The sequence below is a fragment of the Bufo gargarizans genome, chromosome 3, assembly GCF_014858855.1.
Source record: "Bufo gargarizans isolate SCDJY-AF-19 chromosome 3, ASM1485885v1, whole genome shotgun sequence".
Taxonomy (NCBI): Eukaryota; Metazoa; Chordata; class Amphibia; order Anura; family Bufonidae; genus Bufo; species Bufo gargarizans.
In genome coordinates, this window is record NC_058082.1 from 566,943,590 (window position 1) to 566,956,685 (window position 13,096).

The 13,096-nt window shown below is 49.1% G+C and overlaps 2 protein-coding genes across 2 annotated transcripts in view; one reads left to right on the forward strand and one right to left on the reverse strand.

Moving 5' to 3' along the window:
- The window catches only part of MAN1A2 (mannosidase alpha class 1A member 2), a 36,690-nt gene that overhangs the window by 5,297 nt on the left and 18,297 nt on the right, over positions 1–13,096 (forward strand). The window lies entirely within an intron of this gene.
- On the reverse strand, positions 1,943–11,900 carry LOC122930721 (interferon-induced very large GTPase 1-like). The gene is given in 4 exon segments (XM_044284286.1): positions 1,943–6,685; positions 6,687–7,645; positions 8,204–8,295; positions 11,842–11,900. Coding segments are annotated over 3 exon segments (5,037 nt in total). The 5' UTR covers positions 8,268–8,295; positions 11,842–11,900; the 3' UTR covers positions 1,943–2,671.

Below are 13,096 nucleotides of genomic sequence, written 5' to 3' on the forward strand. Positions count from 1 at the left end.
TAATGCAAACGCTTAGATCCGTTCAGAACGGATCCGTTTGCATTACCATGAACAAAAAAAAATATATATATTTTTTTTTGTTCATGATGGTGCAAACGGATCCGTTTTGATTTTACATTGAAAGTCAATGGGGGACGGATCCGTTTGAAAATTTAGCCATACTGTGTCAACTTTAAACGGATCCGTCCCTATTGACTTACACTGTAAGTCAGGACGGATCCGTTTGCCTCCGCACGGCCAGGCTGCAAGCTGCGTTCAGGTGTCCGCCTGCTGAGCGGAGCGGAGGACAAACGGTGCCAGACTGATGCATTCTGAGCAGATCCGCGTCCACTCAGAATGCATTAGGCCAGTACGGATCCGTTCCAGGCCGCTTGTGAGAGCCTTCAAACGGAACCCGCAAGCGGAGCCCCGAACGCTAGTGTGAAAGGAGCCTTACCTGGAAGGAAATTGCTGCTCCAGGAGATGACCTCCGGGCCGGCTGCATTTTCAGATATGTATGTCAGACAAATTGCTAAATACTGCTAGAAGAATAGAGAGTGCAGCTCTGGAAGTGACGTATTAAGTAAGACATGTTGTACTGAGATTGTTAGCAGGTAGGGTTTTACAGATTTATATAAATATTATTCTTCCAAAATTGGAGTCGGTCTCAGTAGTGCAGCCCTGCCTTCGGGCAGAGGTGGAAGCCCCAGGCTTGTTACTAGTTTAGGTCTTCAGTCCTCTGACTACAGCTGGGGATATGCCACCCGTGTCACCAATGTATGTACACAGTGAGTGCAGCTCTGAAGTATAATACAGGATGTAACTAAGGATCCGTACAGGATAAGTATAGTATGTACACAGTGACTGCACCAGCAGAATAGTGAGTGCAGCTCTGGGGTATAATACAGGATATAACCCAGGATCAGTACAGGATAAGTAATGTATGTACACAGTGACTGCACCAGCAGAATAGTGAGTGCAGCTCTGGAGTATAATACAGGATGTAACCCAGGATCAGTACAGGATAAGTAATGTATGTACACAGTGACTGCACCAGCAGAATAGTGAGTGCAGCTCTGGGGTATAATACAGGATATAACCCAGGATCAGTACAGGATAAGTAATGTATGTACACAGTGACTGCACCAGCAGAATAGTGAGTGCAGCTCTGGAGTATAATACAGGATGTAACTCAGGATCAGTACAGGATAAGTAATGTATGTACACAGTGACTGCACCAGCAGAATAGTGAGTGCAGCTCTGGAGTATAATACAGGATGTAACTCAGGGTCATTACAGGATAAGTAATGTATGTACACAGTGACTGCACCAGCAGAATAGTGAGTGCAGCTCTGGAGAATAATACAGGATGTAACTCAGGATCAGTACAGGATAAGTAATGTATGTACACAGTCACTGCACCAGCAGAATAGTGAGTGCAGCTCTGGAGTATAATACAGGATGTAACTCAGGATCAGTACAGGATAAGTAATGTATGTACACAGTGACTGCACCAGCAGAATAGTGAGTGCAGCTCTGGAGTATAATACAGGATGTAACTCAGGATCAGTACAGGATAAGTAATGTATGTACACAGTGACTGCACCAGCAGAATAGTGAGTGCAGCTCTGGAGCATAATACAGGATGTAACTCAGGATCAGTACAGGATAAGTAATGTATGTACACAGTGACTGCACCAGCAGAATAGTGAGTGCAGCTCTGGAGTATAATACAGGATGTAACTCAGGATCAGTACAGGATAAGTAATGTATGTACACAGTGACTGCACCAGCAGAATAGTGAGTGCAGCTCTGGAGTATAATACAGGATGTAACTCAGGGTCAGTACAGGATAAGTAATGTATGTACACAGTGACTGCACCAGCAGAATAGTGAGTGCAGCTCTGGAGTATAATACAGGATAAGTAATGTATGTACACAGACCCCCTTCCCATTGGATACAATTTGCCCTTCGTCCAAAATGGTAGCTTTCAAGATGGTGGCCTTGGCTTAGACATAGCCTAAAAGCCCCCTCACCGATTACTTGCTGGGGTCTTCAGATATTTCATTTTCCTTTTTCGTTTCTGAAATAAAAGGGCGTCCGGCGACTTTTTGCTCGCCCCGTAGTTCTTCTCCGCTGTGGAATAATTTTAGACAATTCCCAAAAAGTCTAAATTTTATTGCTCAGATTTGTAAAGAAGGAAAATGAATATTTTATTGCGTTGTTGACAAGCGGCTCCTCAGTCTGTGGAGAATCACATTGTCCACATGATAGTGCTGTAGATAATTGTCCGTCCCGGTCACAGATGGAGAAGGTGTGGACGGAAGGATTTGTGGCATAGGGAAATTAGGGATTGGACTCAGATTGGTAAAAACATGAAAAATTCCTCTTGAGGGTTGTGCAGGAATGGGAGTTTTTGGCTTGCCCATGGAGATGCTGGTACGTCTCCGGATTTCCAGAAAAAGCCCTTGTCCTGGGCGATTCAGCAGAGGACGAAGGAGAGCATCTGGACATAAAATGCTCACGTGAGAGGGGCTGCCTAGGTGAAGAAGGAGATATGTCCAGATTCACCTCTGAACCCGGACAACCCCTTTAAATTGATATCCTTTTTATTGCCGTTATGTCTTTGGTTTTTGGTTTTGTGAATACACTAATAAAAATGTATGAAAAAGAAGAAAAGAAAAAAAAAGATTAACTCAAGTTGTACACTTTCCTCAGGCTGGACGAGGCCTGCTCCTTGGTGATCGTCTTCCAGTTGGCTGGCAGAACGGCCGGTTTTGCATTGTACATTTTAGCAAATTCTATATTAAACTTCACGAATATGTATTTCCAGTAATCGGAGGACTCGATGCTGGGGTCTGGCTGGATGGCCCAGTCTGGATAGTAAGTGCGATAGTCTTTGTATGGATGAAATGTCCAACCCGTGTCTGAATTTTTGAATTGACTTTGGGACACAACGGCCGTAGTACAAATGTCAGCAACCAGTTTTTCATTCTTACACCACCTGTATTGTCCCAGTCCTCGAGGTCTGTGGACAGATGCAAAGTGGTTCTCGTGGGCATCACTTCCAGCCTCACAGGGGACTTTACAGAACGGACACTGGTGTCCACATCCAATCGCTTTCTTCAGCAGCTCATCCTGAGGCTTCAATGTGATTTTGGAAAGTAGAGATTCAAAACTCATAGACCTCATCTCTGACCGAACTTCTTGTTCTGTGTCTTGGAGAAAGACCTCAACATCAGAAGAAAATTGCTTAGAATTCATAAGGCTGTGGAAGGCCAACACTTTAATCTCTGCCGTTGACAGCACCAATTCTTTTCTTAACATCCCACAAAATATTTTTAAAAATCTGGAGAGGTTTGGACTTTCCTGGCATTCTTCATTGTTGAGAATGTCTTTGATTCTTGAGATGATATCAGCGAGAACCTGTTCTTGTAAAGACTCTAGAACTGGGGAATTTCTGTACGTTTTAGAAATATATTTTGACGTCCAGTCTTTAGCGTATGCCTCATAGGAGCTTATGTACTTGACGTATTCCTGGAATGACATGTCGGACAGTAGACCTTCTAGCAGAGTGCTTTGAAAAAAGCTTCTGTTTCTAAAAGTCTGATTATTGGGACCAAGAAGAACATCATCCATAATTTTATCTCCGAGATTCTGGAATATATAGTTGAATATGGCCGGTTTCAGGCAGAGCTGGGTGAAGCGTTTGGCTCGACTCTGACATTCATCCTTTTCTTGGAATGAGTCGGCGAATATTGACAGATACTGAGGTTTGAGGCGCTCTAGAATGGCCCTTGGGTGGTTGTTGTGGTTGAATCTCTCGTGCATGTCCTGAAACTTCTGAGACGCTTTATGTAAAATGAAAATCTTTATCTCCAACTCAAACTCTACAGAATAGTCCGCCACGTTGCCTGTTTTGGCCCCAAGTTGTTCGTTGATCGTGTTAAGTAATTCATAGCAGAAAACATCGACATAATCTCCGCCTCTGTTAACGACTCTGTCGACATATTCTTCACAGCTTTGGTCTAACAAGGTCACCAGTGTCTTCAGCTTGTGGTCCTCCTCGTTAGTTATCTCCTCTGTTAAATAGTGATCGATCAGCGAGGAGGTTCGTAACGTACATTCTGATGTAAGCCTCTCGTTGACCAGAGGTCCTTTCATGCCCATGTCTCGTTTCAGTTGATAGAACATGGACTGTTGGACGTTACGCTTGTTCACATGACTGATCTGTTGGTCTTCAAGAGTCTCGGTCCACATGGTATTGAATTCCTTCATTAAATCTTTATTACCCAACCTGTAGTTTTCCTTTCTGCAGCGTTCTAGAAGTTTGGTGATCTTTTCTTCTATTAACTCTTGATATCTATTCTGGATATTCTGAATGGCTAATGTCTCTCTCTGTATAGCAACCGCTTCTCTGTACTTGACTTGAGCGTTATTTTCCAGTTCCCTTCTCAGAGACTGGATGCTTTTAATGAAGTCTTCCCGATATCTTTCTACAAGTTGAACATTTTGATTTTCTAGCCTATCCTCGAAATATTTTTCTAGTGACTGGATCATTTGAGTTTCTTCATGATGGATGCAGTTTTCCAGGTCCTTGAGTTCGGCATGTGCTCCTCTGTCTGGAGCCTCCTCTGACTGATTTTTGATGCTGTTCTGTAAGCTGTTAACTTTGCTGTGGACCTTTTTGCGAAATTCCCATTCCCACAGGGAGAACTGCATGGACAGTCTGTAATAAGCGTCCGCTACCAGGCTGTTTCGGAAACTGAAGATGAATGTCTCATACTTTACAGCCTTCCATAAGCTTTCGATCCATTTGCAGAATTGGGGAATGCTGGACGGATTTCGATAATGTTTTTGGCGTTTAATAAATTCAAGTAAATATTTTTTAAGGTCTTGAACTTGTTCACTGTAACCGACGTTCACAGAGGCCATTGGTGGCTTCCCCTGCCACAGGCCAGAAATGTACAAGTTGTTTCTCTCCAGATCATAGTCCATCACGTCGCTGAACATTGTGACTTTACTTCTTTTTTCCATTTTTGCAGCTATTTTTGTCACTTCGTTGAGCTGTTCTAGGAGTTTTTTCTTATCCCTCATGTTGTTCTCTTGAGCGGACACATCACTCACATTCTGATGGACAAAAACACAGTTGGTTTTTTCCCCTATCTCTTTCATCCGGAGAAAAGCATGGACCACAATCTGTAAAATATCTTGCATTTCTGCTGCGTTTTCCATGGCTATGTTTACTATGGTGATATCACTCAACCCAACCACTAATGTGGCCAACTCATTGTCGTGCTCATAACTGCCCTCCAGAGAAGATAGCTCGGGGGCCCTTAACCCTTCAGTGTCAATCACCATGACAAAGTCACAGCCTAGTTCTTCCCGGGAGGTTTTCTTCACTTTGATAAGGGTCATGAAGGCTCCTCGTGTGCAGCGTCCACTGGCCACAGGGAACTGTAGACCAAACATGGTGTTGAGAAGGGTGGACTTCCCCGTACTCTGCACTCCCAACACCGATATCACTCTCATCCTACAGCGTCCGTCGGTCTTCCTATCAAGCTCGGTCAGGACATCCTTTATCCACTGTATGGGAATGTTGGAGACATCTCCATCAATCAGCTCCAGTGGGAACCCATCCAGCAGGAGATCGGCAGCTGTGCCTGGAAAGCTGTCAGCACTTCTCCTATTCATGTTCATCAGTCCTCGATTTTGCATAGCCCGTTCAGCCTCATAGATCTGCCCCATCTCCCGCAGGAAGTGTTCAAGTCCCAAAGAGCTATTCGAAATCTTCTGATCCAGCTCCTTCAGTTCTGTTCTACATCTTTCTAGTGTTTGATTCTTTAGTTCTAGATCATTTATCTTGAGACATGTTTCATTGTATTTCACCTGCAACGCCAAGATATCTCTTCTAGCAAGTGAACTGAGTTCCTCTTGAAGCCATTTAAGAAAATAGCGTCTTTCTGCCGCTGGAAGGCCAGTGGTTGCTGCAATAAAGCGCTCTATGCTCTTATGCATTGTGGTCTCACTTTGCTGCTGACGAATGGAGGCCTGTTTGTCCATCAGTTCTGACTGGTAGTCCTGCATGCTCCGGTCCCCCTGTCTGCTCATTCGGCAGAGCTCCTTCTCTGTTGCGGACAGTTGTTTCCAGAGCTTCCCCTGTAAGGCCATTGCCTTTTCTTTATACTTCTCAACCACTGCAATGTCTTGTGTTAGCTCTTCAGCATATCTTCTCGCCCGACTGCATTCTTCCGATTGTTCATCTATACAAATGGGAAGACCAGAGATTTTATATGCCATGTTTTTAATTGTGATCTGTTTGGTACTCAAGGACATCATGGTCTTTCTCATCACTTGCACCATTTGACTTAGGTTTGTTCTTCTGTCCTTTATTATAACATTGCTCTGATCAATCCTGAACGTCGACATGAAGTTGTCCCATTTTGCCTTATGTGACTCTTCAAACTGAGTGACAACGTAATAATAGTTAGTGCCGGTTGGTAATCGCCTGGTTTCTGCCTCTGTAGGAACTCTGTCGACAAATATGAACACAGCCGATGAGATTCGAGTCAGAAATGTGAACTGTTCCCAGTTGGACCCCAGGTCTCCACGTAGATTGGTCACTGCTACAGGTTCTGGGAAGACGTCAGATTTCCCACAAGGAAAGTACCAGGACATTTCTATGAGGCCTTTAGACACTTTTTTTCTCCACGTTTCCTCCCTCCAAATTCTCGTGTATGAAGAAGTCGTGGTTTTGAGCTCGTGAGCTGAGGAGGTTATTTAAGAGCATAGATTTGGATAATTTCACTTTCCCCAATCTGACAAACGAGAAGACTGGCATGGGAATATATACTATATTTTCTTCTATTAATTTTTTGCTGCTTTCTTTTACGTGAGTTTTCCATCGCTTCACAATACCTCTCATCGTCCATAGCATGAGGGTGTTGTTTGGGCCGATGGTGGGAGGAAGCAGCAAAGGGACAGCAAATTGACACATGGACATTTTGGTTACAATCTCTTGCTGTAGAAAGCTGTCGGCACATTGCAGGAGGACGCAGAGGACATCTAGCGGGTGGATGTCACTGGCCATCTCCCTTGCAGTGGAGTTTAAGGCCATCAGTTTCTTTAAGTAAATCCAAGGGATCTCCTCTTTGGCCTGAGGTTGGTCATGATGGACATGATCCAGTCCTGTTTCCCGTGCTTGGTCATGATGGACATGATCCAGTCCTGTTACCCGTGCTTGGTCATGATGGACATTATCCAGTCCTGTTACCCGTGCTTGGTCATGATGGACATTATCCAGTCCTGTTTCCCGTGCTTGGTCATGATGGACATGATCCAGTCCTGTTTCCCGTGCTTGGTCATGATGGACATGATCCAGTCCTGTTTCCCGTGCTTGGTCATGATGGACATGATCCAGTCCTGTTTCCCGTGCTTGGTCATGATGGACATTATCCAGTCCTGTTTCCCGTGCTTGGTCATGATGGACATGATCCAGTCCTGTTTCCCGTGCTTGGTCATGATGGACATGATCCAGTCCTGTTTCCCGTGCTTGGTCATGATGGACATGATCCAGTCCTAGTTCTAAGACCTCGTTTAGTGTTAGCTTTGAATTCACATACTTTTCTAGATCTAATTCCTTCAAGAGATGCTGAAATGCGTTTACTGTGAAGACAGAACAGATCCCAGTTACATAATGGAATCTCTTAATGCTTGAGAAGACTAAGCTGGTCATACACAGAAATTTCAGATGGCCATTTTCTGGGTGACTTGTCATACACCAGGGTTTAGCAACCTCCGGCACTCCAGCTGTTCTGAAACTACATTTCCCAGAATCCTCCTTTCACTTCTATGAGTTGTGCATGCTGGGAGTTGTAGTTTCAAAACAGCTGGAGTGCTGAAGGTTGCTGGTTCCTGTCATACACGGTTGGTCTGTGAAGGTCGTCGTCTTCCACAACAATACCATAAGTTAAAACTAAAGAAGTCACCATTCGATCCGTTGCCAGACCTGAGCCTCCACTCGTGGGATGCAGATCTGCTGTTCCGAACAACCATTACAGATATCTGCTGTCGGGATCTGTCGTGGACATCCGTCTATGGTCAATCGGCCTTTTTGGCCGTCCAAAATCTCCAGCGTATGGTCACCTTGACACCTCAATGCCACGCTGTTCCTACCACCTCTGAGGGTTCGGTCATGAATCTAGGAAAGACTATGGTCCTCACCTGGTGATTTAACCCGTTGTGTTACTGCAGTCGATAATTCCAGTTCGGTCACCGCCTTAAGCATGGTGTCGCTTTGGATGACGTCATTGAACCTGAAACATCAAACATTCAATAAATCACCAGACCCCGCAGATGCAGGAAGGTCAGCGATGCCATAAGGGTGTTTTGGGAAAACTTTCCAGATTTAGGATTTTTTATAAGAAAATTTATATTTCAGTTAGAAAAACAGGTCTCCCTGTTTCCTGCTATTAAAGGGCATCTGTCAGCAGTTTTGTACCTGAAGGCATCTGTGTTGATCACATGTTCATATGTATGCAAATGAGCCTCTTGGAGCAATGGGGGCGTTGCCATTACACCTAGGGGCTCTGTTCTCTCTGCAACTGCCAAGCTCTCTCCACTTTAGGACACCATCACACCTGGAGTCTCTTGGTGTAACGACAACGCCCCCGTTGCTCCTAGAGGCTCATTTGCATAAAATACGTTTGTTTTTCTCAGAAATTGAGCCACAAAAGCAGATGAGACCTGTCTGAGGTCACCCCATGCATTAGCCATGTTCCCCTATGGGCCCCTTCCAGGGCTGTCCGATGCTTGTCCTGGGGGCTGCTGTCTGCTCTCCTGTTTTGCTGCTGGTGTATGTATAGATGATGTATACGGGGTGGAAGCCCCCCAGCCGGTACTGCTTCTCCTGTCTGGACCGAGTGTTCAGTGACATCACTGAGGTACAGAAGCCTCTGGCAACCAAAAAACTATCTAACACATTTTGGAAAAAGCTTCACGTTTGCCTTCATCAGGGAACATCCAGACAGGAGAAGCAGCACCGGCCGGGGGGCTTTTACCCCGTACACATCATCTGTACTCACAGCAGCCCCCAGGACAGGCATCGGACAGCCCTGGTAGGGGCCCATAGGGGACCAGTGGCGGAAGTGTCAGTGCGGGCTGTTTGTGAGGCGCCATTTTCTACTACTTTGAGAATAGTAGAAAAGTATGTTGGATAGTTGGCGCGGCGTGCCTCATACATCTGTACCAGTCTCTCTTACACCAGTTAGTGATACTGGTATATGCCTGCAGCACTGGTGGAGACCTCAGGACATGGCAGCAGCATCAGTGCTATTACTGTTTATAAAAACTAACCTAACTTCTAAACGTAACTTTTATGCCAGGCCGTAGCAGAGCGGGCGCAGGCAGGAGAAGCGACGTGCTGTGTCGGCTCTTCCCCGTGCCCGTTCACCCTGCTGAAAAGCCTGGCATCGATGTGCAATGTTATAGCAAAGCTGTGCTGTTGCAGGAGGAGAGATGCTCCGGCCCCTACAGCGCTCGGTGCAGCCAAGGAGGAATGCGTACACGGATACACAGCGCTGTACCCACCTGGCACCTATACAGCGCTGTCACAGGGACCCACCTGGTACCTATACAGCGCTGTCACGGGGACCCACCGAGTACCTATACAGCGCTGTCACCGGGGCCCACCTGGCACCTATACATCGCTGTCACCGGGGCCCACCTAGTACCTATACAGCGCTGTCACAGGGACCCACCTAGTACCTATACAGCGCTGTGACCGGGGCCCACCTAGTACCTATACAGCGCTGTGACCGGGGCCCACCTAGTACCTATACATCGCTGTCACCGGGGCCCACCTAGTACCTATACAGCCCTGTCACCGGGGCCCACCTGGCACCTATACAGCCCTGTCACCGGGGCCCACCTGGCACCTATACAGCCCTGTCACCGGGGCCCACCTGGCACCTATACAGCCCTGTCACCGGGACCCACCTGGCACCTATACAGCGCTGTCACCGGGACCCACCTGGCACCTATACAGCGCTGTCACCGGGACCCACCTGGCACCTATACAGCGCTGTCACCGGGGCCCACCTGGCACCTATACAGCCCTGTCACCGGGGCCCACCTGGCACCTATACAGCGCTGTCACCGGGACCCACCTGGCACCTATACAGCGCTGTCACCGGGGCCCACCTGGCACCTATACAGCGCTGTCACCGGGGCCCACCTGGCACCTATACAGCGCTGTCACCAGGGCCCACCTGGCACCTATACAGCGCTGTCACCGGGACCCACCTGGCTCCTATACAGCGCTGTCACCGGGACCCACCTGGCACCTATACAGCGCTGTCACCGGGACCCACCTCGTACCTATACAGCGCTGTCACCGGGGCCCACCTGGCACCTATACAGCCCTGTCACCGGGGCCCACCTGGCACCTATACAGCCCTGTCACCGGGACCCACCTGGCACCTATACAGCGCTGTCACCGGGACCCACCTGGCACCTATACAGCGCTGTCACCGGGACCCACCTGGCACCTATACAGCGCTGTCACCGGGACCCACCTGGCACCTATACAGCGCTGTCACCGGGACCCACCTGGTACCTATACGGTCCTGTCACCGGGACCCACCTGGCACCTATACCGCCCTGTCACCGGGGCCCACCTGGCACCTATGCCGCCCTGTCACCGGGGCCCACCTGGCACCTATGCCGCCCTGTCACCGGGGCCCACCTGGCACCTATGCCGCGGTGCATACTTGTTAGGCTGCTTTTGGACTTCCTACAGGAATACACAGAGAATGCTGGGAGTTGTAGTTTGCTGGAGTTCCTCTGGTTGCTGACCCCTGACCTGTATTGATCTCCCTTAAAGTTAAATGCCGCGATATGTGAGACTCCGGATAAATCCGTGTGTAACCTCCGGCCTCCAGAGCGGGCGCTCTCCCCTGCTGGTGCTGAGAATTTAGTTTGTTGGGGGGGGGGTTCTTCCCGCCGCTGTGTAAATACCGGGCTTATTCTCTGGGTGGTTATGATCAGGGTTACACTCCCTCCGTCTACTCGTCTCTGCCTCGTCCATTTTATAAGGGCTCTACAACATTCTGCTGGGTCCGCTGCACCATAGATACCAATGGCGCCGGTCGGACCCACAAACAAATGTGATGAGATCCGCTAGTCCGGACGTCCGAGAGATTCGCAGTGCTCATGGGTAGGTCTGTCAGCAGCTTGGCGCCTAACTGCCGTCTGCTGACAGATTCCATTTAATGGGACTGAGCTGCAGTACCAGGCCCTACCACTACCAAGTGTGTGGCGCTGTGCCAGGAGTAGCACTGCTCCGCTGTTCTTGGAGGACTGTTCGTTATAGTCCTGATGCTCGGTGTCTGTGGAGCCGAGGAGGCGGCGGGGTGGAGAGCGTGACATGGGGCTGCCGGGCAGTCAGTCATCTGCTGGACATCCCCTGAGCTCGGTCTGGAGAGTCACCAGCCGACAGCGCCTCTGTGTGGTGAAGAAAGGAAGTGCTTGAGTGCCTGCCCAGCACACCCATCTATCCTAAGGATTGTGGTCCTGGAGAACCACCGGGGGGGAGTCAGAGGCCACCAGAGCATCGGGGCGCGGCCTGTACCGGCTGTTAGGCCTCTTGCCCACGACCGTATGCCCTCCGAGATATACGGTCCGTGAGCGGCATGGATTGTGCGCACTGGAGCAATGGTGCTGTGCACGTCGCCCGCACTGTATGATGCTGTGCGCACGATCCATGCCGCTCCGGGACATATGGCCGCTCACGGACCGTGTATCTCGGAGGCCTTACATTGTATGATGGAGCTAAAATAATATTCTCGTACCTCGGCTCGTACCTCGGCGTCCGTGCGATGGAGCCACACAGCGTCCGGTCACACAGGAGATGGCTGCAGGAATTTCCAGCAATTCTCTTTCACTTTCTGTAAACCACTCCTTCGGGGTGTGCTCAGCCCTTCTACAACTTCCCGTCATACTTTCTGCATCAGTTCCTCACGGTTTTCAAGATCTCTGATTGCTGTTACTCAGGAGGAACCTTCATTGTTTATTTCTGATAACTGTGAGGAGCTGTGCACCCGAGTGTCCTCACATCAGCAGGACAGATCTGTATCCGCTGCAGACAACCCGTGCCATGAGGGTCCTGTTGAGTGACAGCAAGCAGAGATCTTGAATGCAGTATGGAACTGATGCAGGAAGAATGGTGGAAGATGGTAAAGCTTTCCATCTTTTTATTCTGGAACCGGACTATGGCTTTAAGACAAATATTCAGGGTGGGGAAAAACTTGCAGTGTAATAGGTAGCGCTAGTTACCACCACCTGCCACGGAACGCAGGGCGTGCCCAAGGACGATATATGATTATTACATGCTGAGTGAGAGAGGAAGCTGGCAGGGGGCAGCAGCAGCAGTGAAGGCAGAGGTAGAGGGCAGCAATGGCAGTAGGCATCAGCAGCAGTAGTGAAGGCAGGGACAGTGGGCAGCAGCAACATTGATGGCAGGGGCAGTGAGCGGCAGTGGGCTGCAGCAGCAATGATGGCAGGGGTTGTGGGCTGCAGCAGCAATGATGGCAGGGGTAGTGGGCAGCAGTGGGCGGCAGCAGCAATGATGGCAGGGGTAGTGGGCTGCAGCAGCAGTGACGGCAGGGGGAGAAGTGGGCAGCATCAGTAGTGGGCAGCAGCAGTGAAGGCAGGGGCAGAAGTAGGCAGCAGTGATGGCAGGAGCAGTGGGTAGCAGCAGCTCTGATGGCGTGGACAGCAGCAGGAGTTACTGCAGTGGGCAGCAGCAGTGATGACAGGGCTAGTGGGCAGCAGCAGTGATGGTAGGGCTAGTGGGCAGCAGCAGGAGTTACTGCAGTTGGCAGCAGCAGTGATGACAGGGCTAGTGGGCAGCAGCAGTGATGGTAGGGCTAGTGGGCAGCAGCAGGAGTTACTGCAGTGGGCAGCAGCAGTGATGACAGGGCTAGTGGGCAGCAGCAGTGATGGTAGGGCTAGTGGGCAGCAGCAGGAGTTACTGCAGTGGGCAGCAGCAGTGATGACAGGGCTAGTGGGCAGCAGCAGTGATGGTAGGGCTAGTGGGCAGCAGCAGGAGTTACTGCA